General features: G+C 33.2%; 2 protein-coding genes across 2 annotated transcripts in view; both read right to left on the bottom strand.

Moving 5' to 3' along the window:
- Nucleotides 1–1,933: 1,933 nt before the first annotated feature.
- Nucleotides 1,934–2,455, bottom strand: LOC112692199. Its single transcript, XM_025566793.1, has one exon. The coding sequence runs from the start codon at nt 2,453–2,455 to the stop codon at nt 1,934–1,936; it is 522 nt and encodes a 173-aa protein (XP_025422578.1).
- Nucleotides 2,456–6,556: 4,101 nt separating this feature from the next.
- The window catches only part of LOC112691997 (serine proteinase stubble-like), a 39,489-nt gene continuing 28,960 nt past the window's right edge, over nt 6,557–17,085 (bottom strand). The window contains exons 4-7 of the mRNA XM_025566499.1: nt 15,260–15,449; nt 8,481–8,746; nt 7,598–7,752; nt 6,557–6,985 (exon numbers count right to left, since the gene is read on the bottom strand). Of these exons, the coding sequence (XP_025422284.1) occupies nt 6,821–6,985; nt 7,598–7,752; nt 8,481–8,746; nt 15,260–15,449 (776 nt within the window). The 3' untranslated portion in view covers nt 6,557–6,820. The remainder of the gene's footprint in view (nt 6,986–7,597; nt 7,753–8,480; nt 8,747–15,259; nt 15,450–17,085) is intronic.

Genomic DNA, 17,085 nt, shown 5'->3' on the forward strand with positions numbered 1-17,085 from the left:
AACAGTTCATTTTTTTCTAGGCTAAATTAATGTAAACTAAATTTAATTAAAGTAATTTTTAAGGCTACATTTATTAAATAATACGATTTTCGATCATTAATGTTCTAGATTTATAATAATTTTTAAAATATTTCTAACTCAGGCCGTTTAATTTTATGTAAGTGTATTCGGCAAATAATTCCAGTAGAAGCTAAGAGGGTAATTCTCATCTCATTCATCTTCCATTTTCTTCTCACTGCGGACGTCTCTAATTATATGTATCTATTGCATAAAATATATTGTTTAGCGAAAATTATCGATAGCACGTTGTTTGACTATATTTATACAAATAATCTTATACTATTCTGTAATTAAAATTACGAGGCTTATATTGAAGCATATAATTTATGATTAAACGATTTCAATTCTATTCTTTAGAATAATGTTTATCGTACTTTTATAACCTTGTCCTGAATAATACGCATTTGTTTTTCCTAGGTACAAAAATGTAGTAGTTATCTGTGTATTTTCACATTAGTTATCTTTCTATTTTCAAAAAATATATTAATTCATTAACGCCGTTGCTAATCAAAGTCTTAAAGATCGAAAAATCAATGGACAGAAACAGTCATAATAAAATATGTGTTGAATTACAAGACAAAAAATAAACGCAACCATGATGGCTTACGAGGTGTATTTTAAAAATAAAGATGTTGATAATTCGCTTAAACGTTTATTAAAAGTGGGAAACAGTTTTTTAGGAATACCATTTTAAATGTTATTAATAAATATATAAAATATATTATAACAATTTGATTCAAAATATAAAATATCTATAAAAACGGCAATGTTGCACGTGTTCCTGCGCTCGATCGCGATCCGTTTAAATAGCTTTTAGGTCTTCTATTGTTCTATTGTTACGATACGTGCTCAATCAGGTCGTGAAAAAGATAAACTGTGCTCGATCGGGTGTTGGCCGTTAAAAAAGTATTTTGCTTTTAGCGATGACTATGAAGGCATTTCGAAGAGCAGCGGAACGAGAAAAAACTTTGTGTCTCGACGACCGAAAGACGAGATCCGAAACACTCTGACCGGCGATAATGCCTCTCAGTTAGTCAGTTCATCACTATCTTAGTCGAAATCGTGGTTAGACGGGAGTGATTGGAATAGCTAACTGGAGTGACCATAGACCTATAAACTAATGGATAGCGCTTTCCACACCACATGGCCATAGATTCATGAGGAACCATGAATATCCCCATTGGGGAAAACATAATAGAGGAAATCTTGGAAGAATAACTTGACATTTTTTTTTTCCATTTGCATTATCACCATTATCAATAATCAATATTTTTCGAAATTAAAAAAAATAAATCTAAGTACTACAACTTCTATATTACTAAGTATTGAGTACTATAGTATCCATTGACCAATTGATTATTATCCAATTCCTGAAAAATTATACTAAACTAATCTCTCGAATTATCCTTGAAGCATTGAAAATTATTACAGCGTTCTAAAAATAGGATGTGGAATATCCTATGTAAATAGGAACTGGAAACTATATTGATTAGTTATAGCACCAGGTACTTATAGTACCTGATAATTATTAGTACCTATTTATTATTAGTACCTAATAAACATGTTATGCAAATATTTCATTTTGAGATTTTTGGAATAAAAAAATACAATAAATACAAAAAAGTACAAATACATGGTTTTTTATTGATGTTGAAACAAAATTTGTTTAGTTAAATGTGAACATATTCGAAATTTCGGTTGACTTTGTTTTTTATTATAATGATGCAATCTAATTACAATATATTTTTTAATAATTAGTTTAATAATTTGTAAAAGGTAATTATTTATAGGGGATAGAGATAAAATATGTGCATTTAAAATGGTAAATAAACTGTTAATATTTATTTGAGACATAGTTTTTATAGTTAAATTATTAATTGGATTCCCTAATAGCTTGGTACTTTATAAATTCTTGAGATAAATATTTTTCAGTTATTTTACATATTTTTATAACATCAAATGATGGTTTCTTAAGTCCTCCTCTATTTTTAATATCAATAAATGTGTGTTTTCTAAACTGATCCTCAAGAACTGAAAAACAAATCGAACAGTCAATAATTTCATGTAACTGTTTTACAACAAATCCAGCTATATGTTCAATAATATGTTCTTTATAATCATTAATTTCTTCAGGTTTGTTGTTTTGTTCAGGCTCATCTGTAAAACTTTCTTTTTCTTCCATACAAAGAATATTTAAAAAATTTTGACCTAGAATTTCTTTACTACTTACAGCATGAAGAATATTGGTAGTATCTTGAGGTGCACAATTAGCATTTTTTGAAATTGACAACTCACTATGAACCAATAGTTTTTTTAAGGTAGCTTCAAACTGGGAAGCGGTAGGATTATTGATGAAGCACTCACTTGATCTGATAGCTGAGAACAGTATCTCCATATGATCTTGTGAAATCTTGTAAGAAAGTATAAAACTAAGCTGTCCAGTATTAATTACATTGTCAAAAAATCTACTTATACTTTCTAGACAGATAATAAGACCATTAAACCCTATTTTTCTAGATGTTAATATAGGAGAATAATTTCGGTCTTTTAAAGTTGTTAGATAATTTATAGAAGAAGGTTGGAACAAGTGAATAAAAGATTATGACACGATAGGGAAGAAGGACACGAATTGTATGTGTCAACTGAAAGCGAATCTTTTAAAGTGGTATCCAGAAGTAACAATAAACACTTTAATCTCCTACAGCCAAAAGCTAAAAAACAGTAAAACAGATGAATGAAAAAAGAGAAGGGAAGAAGGTTGGAACAAGTGGATAAAAGGTTATGACCCGATAAGGAAGAGAGACACGAATTGTATACCTCAACTGAAAACGATTCAATTAAAGCCGTGGCCAGATCCAGAACTCGTACGAGAATTGCCAATAAAGTTGTTATAATAAAATCGTTGTCGTTGCAACACGCGAGAGAATTGACCGAAATACTGACCAAAGTGTCAGATGCGAAAAAAAAAATGATGGCACAAAAACCTTATGTTCCTAAAAGAGTACCTCGGCTTCTGGGAACGTATATACCTAGTAGCCATGAATCTTCCGTTAAAGTATCAGTCAAAGTGCGGTTGTAAAAGTAAAAGTGTGAAAAAGTTGTAATAATTGAATAATAAAATAGTTGTATTATTTATTAACCCTTTCAGGCCTATATTATTTTGGTTAGAATTTTTTTTTTTTTAATTATATGCTTTATTATCGTTTAATTAAGGTTTTTTATGAGTTTCATAATTTCACAGTGAAGTAATTATCTGATATAAGTTTTTTTTCATCTTTAAGACGGTTTATTATATCGTCTAAAGTATTTATTCTTTTTTTCAAGTTCACGGTTTGTTTATGCAAGTACTTGATTAATTTCCTTTGTTTTACCACAGTTGATTGTGAAAAAACTCAATATTTTAGTCTGCTATTAGGGCTATCAATATCACTAGCGTCTTTAAAATCACCCATAAAACATTTTATTTTTTTATTTTTTCTATAATAATGAAATAAACAAAAATTAGAATCATATACATAGTAATTACTAAATTTCATAGTTTTAGTAGGTATAACTTACTTATCTGAGCTTGATTGTTTTTATGAAGTTGCTGTATTCTGTGCACCAAGATTAGTTACATCTAATCTTTAATTAAATTAATTTAAAAGTGACTCAAAAGGGCCTGCAAGTTTAGTAGGAATTACATTTTGTGCCATGATTTGTTCTGAAAATATTATCAAATCATAGTAATTAAATTGTGTTATAAGATATTATTTTCTATTTTTCTATTATACCTGACACAGAAGGCTCCGACGATTCAGCAAAGTAGTCTGATAATGTTAATGTTACAATTTCTTCCTCGGCATAACCATTAGAAACCGTATCTAAACTAGGTAATAATGATCTACGCGTACCTTACAAAATGTATTTAATTTTAATACACATTACACAAGAATTGTATAAGTATACTTAGAACTATTATTTAAAACTTACTTTGTTTGGAAATACTGGGTACTGCATTTTCATTCAAACGTTTAGTTTTTAAAATACTAGTAGATGAAACTTTATAATAAACAGGAACAAAATGAAACTCACTTACTTTAGAACTAACCGTATATTTGAATAAAGGATTGCATTTCTTAAAAAAATGTAATCCATTCATTTCCAATAACTCCTTTAGGAACACTAAAAAAATTATATGAAGTCATGTTTAAACATTTAACTAACAATTTATTGAATAAAATCCGCCATGAGTCACATCAGGTATAAAAATCCCCGAAAATATTGTATAAATAACTTATTAAAATTAAATTACATTATTTAGTGAACCAATTTTATTATTAAAGTATAATAAAGAACATCAATATATAATTTGTGTAGGTTATAAATAATGAATGTATTAGTACGTATAGGTATTATTAAAAATGAGACATTAGTATATGGTCAAAAAGACTTGATCACATTTATTACAATTAATAAACTTAATATTTTGACCACCTTTTGAGTTACAGCCTTTAACACAAAAATATGTAACCATCGCGCAAGATGTTTAACAACTAGAAACCAAATTTACACAAAAATGACTTAAGTGGTTAAACACTAGTAGCTTAAGTTCAAGTTTTAAACACTCAAGTCGGCGAACGAAAAAAAATTCAAATATAACGACGAGTCACTTGAACGAATATCAAAATCAAAGTGATACTTATTATAGTATGACATTATGCAATAACCATAGATATATAGTGTAACATTATATTATATTATATATCTATGGCAGTAACAAAATAAATAGAATAATCTCAAAAATTAACGTTTGGCCAAATTGATCGTAACATATTTTTTTATTTAGCCGTAGAACACACTGTATTTTCTTCGCCAGTCTTTTTTCTTTTTCTATTAATCTCGTCCCCTTACTTCTCACTCTAAGCGCTGTCCATTAGTTTATGATATAGGTCTATGGGAGTGACGGATAACCGTGGTCGAAACACGAGACAATTAACTTGGGCATAAACAGTATTTCGAATTGTTGTGGGTGTGTGCGCACCGATAGATCAGTGCTATAGTTATGATTTATGTATTACACGACTTAATAAGTCATATCAACAGTAAAACGATGCGTGGAGATACGTCGTAATTATTGGGAACGGCGGCGTTTATTATAATGCGAATACGTGTGGCGCTGTGTCTATATCATTTTGGTAGTTTGTACAGTTGTTACATTATATTACAGCATGTTTTGTGTTTATTAATAAGCATCGTGTACAATCGATAGTTTCGAAGCTATTAACGCGGAAACGATAGATCATGCGCCTAAAATTCACAAATTGATTGTGTTGTAATCCACGCAAAGCGAGAACATAACTACTGCATTCTCGATCAAAATGCATTGGCAACCTAATCATAGAAATTACAACGAAAACAGAATCTCAAAATGGAATACAGGTAAAAACACTTATCACCAAAAAAAGAAGGTTTCATCACAACAATTGAACGGAAAAAGTTTCATAAAAAAATGAAAATAAAAATAAATATTCAATAAACGAAAAACGTATACGTAATAATAACAATTTGGTGGCTCAATGGTGATGACACATTATTACTATAATCACGGTGTAGACATATTCTATATGAATTCATATCGTCTGTGGTGTAGAAAAAATCACACCTTCTCTACACCGTGATTATGATAAAAAATTTTCATTATCTAGTGCACCATCTGATTTAGTTGATTGATGATTCAATAAATCTAATAGGCATCGGATTGGTATATATATATATATATATATAGACAACAGATTATGTTTTTTATAAATATTTAATTAAAAAAACATTCGAATACAAGAAAAAAAATTTAAAAAATGTAAAAAATATTCGTAAACAACATGAAATACAAATTATTAATTGTAATTCCTAAGTGTACATATACGTATAATAAATAATGTCTTTAGTGTTCGCGATTAAACAATAAATATAGTTGATGAAATAGTAACAAAAATCGTAAACCTATTCGCACACACATAAAAATAATAATAATAAAGTACAATGATAAAAATAATAAGAATATTCAGAAAGGGCAATGTACAAAAATCGTATAAATTTAGCATAGTAAAATGGAAAAAAAAATACAAAAACAATAGTATCGTAACACTTAACAATACTTAATATATATATAAACGTCCGAAAATATATAAATAAATAATAAATAATATACAATTAAACTTAATACATACGAATATATGTATGTTGCAATAAATAAATAAATAATTAAATAATAATTTACAATATTGAATTATGGCGAAATTTCGTTCTCATTACTATACTGGTCCATGTGCAATAACGGTACACAGATGACGGCGTTTGTTCCCGATGCACCAGGTATCACACGATTGCAAGGAAAGAGATGAAGAACGATAGGACGAAACGCGAACGGAAATATAAATACAATGATTACCGAAAACGGGACGGCACACAAGATATCGTGTTGGACGTGACGATCCGGACAAGCGTTCGTCGAAGGCCATAGGCCGGGAAAGTCGACCTAGAAAAAGGGCGGTGGGAATCCGGGTCCGTAGAAACGCTCGAGCTATGAGTTTAAAACAATTTACTTTCGAGTGACGATAAAAAATTAAAATAAAAGCAATTTTAATAATAACGCGCAATATTTTACGTTAAATTTTCGTCACGTCGTACACAGCGTTTTACGTTTCCCGAACCTTTTTCCTTGAATGTTCGCTTACGGCATTGCGCGCTCTTACGATCGCGTATTGTCGTCGGTGCGCGTCTACTGCACGCCCGTGATGGTCTGAAGCCACGGTTTGTAGTACGTAGTCCTCATGTACACGCCCGGCAGATAGGGCGCGGCGCATTTGATGCCGTGCGACACGGTGCCGATCAGCGTCCAGCGGCCGTTGTCCTTCTCGATCATCAGCGGTCCACCGCTGTCGCCCTGCACGAAACGACCAACGATTAATAAAAAAAAACAACAACCCGATAGAGGCGCGCGCTTGTTGTCCGTCCGGGGGGATAAGTCGCCACGAGCAGCAACACCTTTTGCAAAAGTGACCGGCGAGGGGGGAGGCGAGGACGCGAACCATCAAATGTACAGTCGTGATGGGAAAAATGTTCGAGGACAAAAGCGGCCTAGTAAAATGACGAATACTTTTCGGCTGGTGTACGGTAACTATGATCCAACGAACTGGTAGTTCTAAAGAACATCTTTTTAACGGTATACAGATCCATACCTATTTTATGCCGAAGTTTATATTCAGTGTACGGTGAAAATAATAATTATTTGGGACGAATAATGTTCTCGAAAAATCGTAATACTATTTTTTGTGGCTTGTTTACGTTTTTGTTTATAATTCCACCGATCGCTTTGAGGGGCACGTTGTAGGCAATTTAACAGCGTACACGAGAGTCACGATTCAAGACCTATTCCTGGGATAAGTTTAATCGTGGATTTTTCCACTGAAAATGTTGAAATTTGAAATGAAATATAACCATTCAATCGTTTTTATCCGAACATTTTAACCACAAGCTGCTGATAGATATTACATACCTCGCAAGAGTCTCTCTGTCCGTTGGCGTAACCGGCGCACAAGAAACTATTTAGGATGGTTTTTGAGTGTCCAGCCGTCTCAAACATGTCCTGACACACTTGATTTTCGATAATAGGAACTTGCACTTCTTGCAAAATACTGGGAACTCCTCCTCCTGTTGGGAAAAAATGCACACACGGTCAGTTAAATCATGATTAATAGAAATCGTCCGACGATGTTTTCGGAGACGACATCTGCAGTTCTTTTGCTACGCACAGAAATAATGTAATTCTAAACCATATCGACAATATTGTTTTTTTTTTTTTTTCATTTAAATTGTTCGAATATTTATTTCGTGTCGGAAATGTACAGTGAAATCTCACAGTATAATCTGACTCAGTTCACACAACACAGTAAAAGTAAATGAAACAAAAACTTCCCCGTAACACATCTAGAAACGCAAACAATCATTTATTATAATCTTCGCGTCCATGAGAAAGAATCTCCGATGATGACATGTACAACAATATTAATAGCGTCACCTGCGAAAGCGAAATTTTGATTACAAGTCAAACCGACCGACTAACTGATTTCTCACGTAACGCCTTAAAAATGTAAAGAAATGAAGTATGTTATCAATGCAATATAACGATCGCAAAAACAATTAAATTGTTCGATTCTTAAACTGTCAGTTTTCTTTTAGATATATAAAAAAAAAAAAAAAAATACACAACTGATGAGAAAATATCTTATGCCAGTGTTGTTTTGAAACTTGAGAAACTATTTCAAATCGTATTACATTTGGTTGTTAGTGGAAAAAATCGGTAACGTTATTTCGATTCGAAACTTTCGGATTAGGTACATATTATACAACTCACACAGGTTGATCATTGCAGCACTTACCGTACTTCAACCGTCCCCATCCCGTCACAACAGCCATACGTCCCGTGAACTCGTCATCGTCATCCGGCATACATATGGGCACGATGTGTAAGTCGTAACTGACGGGCGACTCGAGTTCCAGCAGGGCTATGTCATTCTCGAACGTGGCCGCGTCGTATTGCCGGTGCACGATCACGCGTTTCACGTTCTTGCTGATGCTTCGCTTGGATTCCACCTCACCGCTGATGTCATACTCGCCGAACACGGCCACCAGGTTCGCCAGGAATCTGTTGAGCCAATCAAAAGTTGTATACACGAAACGATATGAATCCCACGAAACGTAGCTCGGAGGTTGTTTAGATTTAGATTTTTTTTGGGGGAGGATGGAGTGATGGAACAAGAAAGAATTTTAGTTCACTTAACCGTCGACGGAGAATGTATGCGGACATGTGTGAGAAGAGGGAGTGACGGGAGGAGATAGTGAGCGCGTTGAGAATATCGAGGAAATCGAAACGGCCGAGAGAGTACGACAACCAGTTCGAAATCAAGGTAGAAGAGAATCAGGGACGGATCCAGTGGGGGGCCGAGGGACTGTGGCCCCTTCCAGACATTTTGAGAACGATGGTTAGTAGTATTTACGTATGTTGAAAACGCAGAATGCGCAAATGCTCTACTTGAGATCATTGCAATTTCCAATAATAATTAATAATTTATAAATAATAAGTATTAACCACACCCGTCATAATATTTACAATTCTGAAAACCAAGTGTAACAACGGCGTTTTGTGGGCCAGTGAGAATGGGAAAATCCTTTTGGCTTATTATTAGATTTGTTTTTGGTTGCTATCATTATGTTATATCTATATATGTAATAGATAAGAAATAAGTATGTATAATAGTAATTATTATTAGACATAGCAGTAGCAATAACAATAATTATAATATTATATTTTGTATTATAATATTGACTTTGGTTACTGGTTATGTTTTTTCATTTATTGTAATTTTCCGTGATTCCTTTGTTACACTGAAATAAATATGCAATTTGATGGTCACTTACCGTTTTATTATTATTTATATTATAATACTTATTTCATTATGGATCAAAAATTTAAAAATTTAAAACTTTACTCTCATACTTTAGAAAGGTAAGTTTGTTTTATTGATTATTTGATTGATTAACATTGATTAAATATACATATATGACGTATATTTAATCAATGGTACTAGTATTGTATTTTGATTTTCTTTATTGCCTAATCAATCATTTATAGAAGTTTTTATAGACAGTCAAAAAATAATGAAGAAGAGATGGATGTTGATGATCGAGGAATTCCTGTGATATCATCATTAATGATAATTTAATTTACATGTGAAATAATAGATTTATATAAACTTTATATACCTACAAATTTTTCTTAAACATTTTAAATTTTAAAATTATATTTTTTTATAGAATAATGATAATACCGATAAGTATAATAAGAGTAAGGCTAGGTTCATATGGAGATCGTTAAACGCGCGTTAACAATTACTATTAATTGCTATTAACTATACACATGGTAACGCGCGATGGATGGCGACGCGCGTTCAATGCTGCGATAACGCAAAAAACCTGTCACCGCGCGTCAGCGCAAGTTGACGCACGTTTAAACATTGTACAGGTTTGTATTGACGTGTTCTTTTTTCATCAACAATGGAAGAATTCAGTAATGAATTTTTCATCGATGAAATCGAAAAAAGGCTCTCGATTTGGGGCATGACCAGTCGTGATTAAAATAAAATAATAAAAAGAAATGCCTGGGAAGAAATAGCCCTCATTTTTTCTGAAGAAGGTTATATAGAGAAAAAAAAAGAAAGTTCTTGGTGTACTTTATTTTATTTTAATTACTTAAATTATAATCATATGTATATTTAATATTGAATCATTTTTAAACAATTTATATTAAAAACAATATAATATACATTAGGTATATCATGTTCTTCTATATAAGGTCCATAAGCATACAGCAGAAGCTACGTCCATATTCGCCGGAATTTAAAATACAACTGACTATAGTTATTAGTTATAGTTATTACTACAATTTATACGCGCGCTTAAGGCGTAAAATCTGTAATTCATGTGAGCACAGGCTAAAAACGCGCATTGGGTAAACGTCCGTTTAACGCTCTCCATGTGAACCTAACCTAAATTAGTAGTTCAAAGAAAATATACTATTATGGAACCCAAACAAAAATCAGTAGTTAATGAATCTGACACAGAAACTATTCAAAAAAGTAATGTGGTAAGTAAATTTAATTCTGCATTCCTAAATTATATCTATGCATTAAAATGGTTTTTCTAATATATTTATTTATATCTATTTATAATCTATATTAATCTAATATTATTTATATTTTATCGGTGGCTAATTATAAATTGCATTATTAAATTATTTATTATTAATATTAATAATATAATTATTATATTAGCTAATTGTAGTATACAACAATAGTTACACCTGACAATTCATCTGAAACACTAAAAACTAAAAACACATTTTACCCAGACATTGGTCATTTTCTGAACAATTTTATAATATTTAATATACTAAACTCAAAGTGGGGGGTATTTACCACTTAACTCCACTTTGGATCCACTACTGATATAGTATACGAATATATTATGTTGAATACTAGTATGTTGATAATTTATTGTAATTTGTAGTTGGCCCCTCCCAGACCTTTGCTCTGGATCCGTGCCTGAGGAGATTGCACGAACATGTTATTAAGGAAGATGTGGTGTGGATTTGAAGGCATCCATTAGAAATGCGTCGTGGCACATGAAAATAAGTATAGTTTGTTCAACTATCTGGCTTTCTAATCAATATAGAGCACATACAATTTCATTGGAATTTATTTTAAATAGATTTTAGTCACGGAATTGGTAAAAAAATATTCGACTTTCAATTAATAGTTTCGGTACTTAGATCATTATTTGTTATTCGTTATCAATTGTTGAACGGTGAATAATAAACGAAGATAACGACTTAAAATATTGTTTGTGATAAAGAGTTATTGAACCACTATAATATCGTTTGAGCAATAGTTCTATGGCCTTTTGGATTTCAACATTTTTGATAAATGCTTGTTGAAAATAAAATATGATTTAAATCATGATTTTTAAAATGATTTTTTTAAATTATCACCGTTTGATTCTAATAAAATTTTAACTTAAAAATGCTTGGTCAGACGGAAATAAAAAGTGTACCTAATAAACTATCGATTGTGCCGTAAGTCAAATTAAAACCAGATACGAAAATTATTTAAGTTTAATTAACCATAATAACTTTCCAAATCCGTTCCCGATGCATTTTTAATTTATATCGTACACTAAATGCGAAAACGATGGGTACGGTGTATGCGTCCATAAAATAAAATGATCTATATGGGGCCCCATTAGTTTTTTCCGGTTTTCGATATGGTAGATAATCTCTACGTTGATACTTCTAGTTGATTTATTATTAGTAAAACGTAATTTGATTTGTTACAAACATGAAATACCATCGCTGTAAACCGTTCATTCATAAGGGCCTGTATTACAATAGCAGTGGTAAACTCGAGTTTAGCTGAACTACGGTCATCAACTAACTCCTAGGCTAACTTATTGCTAGTATTACAATCGTCGATTTGGTTCAGTTCAGTTAAGCTGTGGTTAAAGCATTTATTTTTGTAATACGATTGGTATCTCTGTAAAATTAATGGATAAGCTAGGTAATCTGGTGTTTTGATGTGATAACTTATGATTTATTATCACTGAATAATTAATGATACTAATAATTTTTCGAAGAACAAGTTGTTAACAGTAATAGTTTTCATTATTATTACAATGAATATGACGTTGTAAATTAAATTGTTTAATTATGTTCATAACATAAAAACACAAAAAAATTAAATTTTCAAATAAACATTGAAGAGTAAACACAGTGTATCTTGTTTATCATAATACTATTGTTTGTTATCGACATTAATAATCACAACCAATGAAATTGCAGATCAATTTCTAAACCAAGTTCAACTCGCCATTATCAGTGGTTTAACAATCAGTAGTTTAACTTCGGTTTAAACCATTGATAATTAATTTTAAAACAGTATTTTAAATTTAAACCAGGTTTAAACTTCGATAAGAGTTTAAACTACTATTGTAAAACAGGCATTATTCTTTGTTCAATAGATTTATTGTAATACTTGTTTTTTTCTTCTAACTTAAGATTTAAAAAAATTACAGTTCTTACTATACAGTGCAAACTGAAAAAATAAAATGATAGGCCTCTTTTACACGTAGCCACCAGAGTAGCGCCATCATGGTGACACCACTAGAAAAGTATCACCACTATTCATGCTTCCAGACGCGCTTCCGGGAGTTAATATTACGTCATTAAATTATAAAATATAAATTCAGTTCAGTATCAAAATAAAAGTTGAAGAACTGGCATATTTGTACAATAAAACAATACGTAGACGAAAAAAAATGAAGTTTTGGATACTGTCTAACTGTTCTACGTACAAAGCGCCACTGGCAGTTGATCGAATGAATAGAATGTGCGTTTTTAAATTAAAACATAATTTAAAAGGTGTCGCGACTATTCTGATTGCGCGTTCCACATGTGTGATTGCTCAATAAAATAAGAGTGGCGCGGCCAATATTGTTTGGCCACCAAATGTGTAAACCTTAATTTAAATATTAATATATTTTGGTAACGCTGCTCTGGTGGCTCTGTAAGAGGCCTTATTCTTCAATTGTAAATTTATAACCTTATTGAATTAATGTAACACGTATTGCTGGAAAATAACGGATTACGGAAAATAATACGGAAAAAATATACGGATAAAATATTACGGAAAATAACAAACGGAAATGGAATTTCTACAATATTTACCCTTAACGATCGGACGAGGGATGGCGAGTTTCATCGAAAGAATTGTTGTTTTCTTAATCGAAGCGGTTGCAATTCGTCTCGAATCACAAGCCGTGTATGACGCATATGATGCGACAACGTATTATTTTGTCACGTCGTTTTTCGTTACTTTTGATTCGCGTTTAGGTGTATATGACGTTTGGATCGAATCATTTCGTCAATCTCATCCAGCGGAACGGACAACCGAAACAAGTTTTCATTTTGAATAAGACAACCAGGACGTTAAAATCGACTCATTACGAGTGTTCGGGACGTCGTAAAGTCGCGCACTGCAGCACACGCGACATTGCATATCCGCACCAACAACACGCGATGTGTACACTGACATATAGACGAGTATGAAATAACTGCTCTGGACATGTTTATATACATTTTTTTGTACGATTTGTACGCGACACGCGATCGTTGGTAATATTTTTTTGCTAGAGATCATTCTCCTCCCACCAGGCGTTGTGTATAAAAACATTTGTGATCGCGTCTCATTCGAAAAACGGGTTGTCGTCAAACGATCACCGGTAAACGCGCGCGCTTTGCATAGACGGCCGATAAAAGGTACTTTGCGAACGCGATAGATTACAGATAACAGCTACTGCAATGTTTACACTCCCAGGAGGGATTATTCCTTTAAGATGATTGCGTTCAGTATATACCTCCTATGTATTGCTATAAGACAATCGCTCGCGTCGCGTCATGCGTGACCTCTTTCCGCGAAGAGCCTCTCGGCACTGACCTAGTTAGGCGTTAGCTTTCAAAGCGAACCAGCGTATCGCAATATGCGACGGGAAAAATAATTACGTTCGTAAAAGTATGTTAGTCGTAAATTGCACGTTACACTTTAAACAATTATAATAATAATCAATTGTATTCGTATTACACTAGTGTCCGAATGAATTGAACGCGATATCCAGTCATCGTCGACTTTCAGATGCGTAGGAATGTATACATATACTCGTATTTATATACGTGTATAAATTCTCTCGTGGCAAACGAAAGTATACAATCTCATACGTCGAACGCGATAAATATAATGCAGTCGACCGTTAATAGGAAGTCATCGGCTACAAATGGGTATTTTGGACTACTATTAATGCAAAATGTTGTTAGGAAAAAAAATATCCATCAGGCTTTATTCGTATAACGCGTTCTACAGAAATTGAAACGTATTTTATTTGTGGCCCGTTGTTGCCGTTGAACGGTTTTGAAATTTTTTTTTCTACTGTGAATACGATAACAGATCTTATTTTTCAAATCGAGCAAAGTCAAATGTATTTGAAAACAAGCTGACCTGCTATCGACTGAACCGTTCGCACATTGATCAAATTTAGTACCGCTATAAAAATTCGAGTTCGGAGTTTCGAGCTAGATTACTGCAAAGAAAATGAACTAACAGTGTAAATAACAGATATACGATCGTTAATTTTTGAAAAGTAATCGCCATTCTAAGGTATTTAAAAATAAAATTTATCTTCATCGGCCCGTATAGCATTCGTAAATGATAATATTTTTATTTTGCTCGACTTTATACGTTTGTTTCGTTTTGGGACCGATATGAGCATAGACAAAAAAAAAAAAAATTAAAAGTGAAAATTTTTGTGGCGTGTACGAAGCATTTAGTGTGAATAATGAAAAAAAAAAAGTCTAAAATCGGTGAACCGCATAAGAACATTTTAATTGATCGAACGTAACTAAAGATTACGATTTCCCTAATGTAGTCTGATAATAGAACAATACTATATATAATATAATACGGTCTAATGAACTGTTTAGTCGTTTAAAAACGTATCATTGGGCTTCATATTTCGTTCGCTTGGCGTCTAACAGCATTATAATGATCGTATTTACCCGGGTTGACAGTGAGCTGCCGTGATGACGTGCCGTTGAGTGATCAACACGCCTCCGCACTTGTTCTTGGTGAACAGCCCCAACCACGTGGCTTCCCTCACCAACACCTGCCACGGCCATTCGCCGAACGTCGATCCCGTTCCGCCGACAATCCGACCGTTTTTCCTCACCAAAGGTCGCACTCCGCACGCTGCAAACACAAACGCGGTAACAGGCAATAAATAAAACCGAACCATAATAATTTTAAAATCATGTTACCGTAACCATCGACGATGAACACGGAAGCAAAAAAAAAAAAAGCAAAAAAACGACCCACACGTGCGCTGCGAGTCACGACCTACCGTTGCCAAATCGATTAACGACGTTACACACCGCGCTCTGAGACGTATTACCGTATAATATATTACACGATAATATGTTATAACGTTTTTAAGATCACTTCCGGTTTGTGTACTCGTACTTTTGTAAATGTTATGTACTCTTTTATAATGCAGTTTATGACTCGGCTATGGTCAACATAAACTCTCGGAAATACGTAGATTAATGATTCGCCGTCAGTTGCGCTGTTATTCTATACCTTTCCCCCCCCCCCCCCGTTTTATGTGTGAAATAAGTATATATTTAGTGCCGTAGTAACCGTCGTGATAATTTCTAATATTCCTAATATTCCGATTTTAAACTCGTATTAAGAATCACTTAGACATTTGAATAGGTAATTTCAAGGAGTGTTTTGACATGTCACAGACCACATACGTTGTATACACACTGATTTACAATAGAAATCAAATTATGACATTTCATAATATAGTGTCTCCATAATGATCGGCATGAACGTAAATGTTAACCCGTCAAGGAATGATTACTATATTAATCACCGGCCACGGCGATCGAAAATGACATCTACTCTCGTTTAAAAATAACGAAACGTATTTGGTGTATTACGTGGTTTTAGTTTCATGTTTATGATATTTTTATTTTTTGTTTTAATTGTTCTGTCTGTACGAAGAAACGAATATTTACTGTTTTAAGGTTAGTCAAAATAATTCTGATCTGAGGTAGCCGAACTACATTAGCTATAAGAATGCACGTAATTCTTAATTATTTTTTTCTTCTTAAGTCTTTCCGATATGTATTGAAAATCTCGCTGAAATCGACTTTGTTCTTCACCGCTCTAGACGATTGCAAACCAAACGGCTGCACATCGGATCACGAAGAGAAAAGTCACACGTTTTTCGGGTCACATTGCACCTGTCTGGCAAGCAGGACTCGAACACCCGTGGTTCGGAGACTCTCCTACTTGCGTTTCTTTACCCGCAATCCGTTGCACTTAACACGGTTTCCCGAATATCTACACACAGCGGTCACACGTGAAAATCCTATATATTGTGTAAGTACGGCATGGCGCCGCGGCGGTTTCTGAACGGTTAGCATTATTTTGTAAGATTCGTTAAAAGGGGCGTCCGCTTGATTATAATATTATGTTCTGTGGACGGGTCGCGAAGAGACCGCGGCCGCGAGATGGAGCGTGGGAAATCGGCGAGAAAAGGACGGATAATAGTTAAATAATAGCCCTGCACTCGGAGAGAGTAAGAATATTGGCCTGCGAACACCGACGAGCCAGAAACCACCGGTGTTTCGCACGGGCAGGACATGAAAATAATAGGAATACAATGTACAGGAAAAACACTTTCCTTATCGTTTAGAAGGTATAAATGTAGGTAGCTATACGGCGGCGGCCGTGACTCCGTACAAGAGGTATTCATTTATATGTGATATGTGTGTACGTATGTGCGCACGTGGTGTGTGTGTGTGTGTGTGTGTGTGTG

The sequence above is a fragment of the Sipha flava genome, unplaced genomic scaffold (genome assembly GCF_003268045.1).
Source record: "Sipha flava isolate LNK unplaced genomic scaffold, YSA_version1 116_pilon_pilon, whole genome shotgun sequence".
Lineage (NCBI taxonomy): Eukaryota > Metazoa > Arthropoda > Insecta > Hemiptera > Aphididae > Sipha > Sipha flava.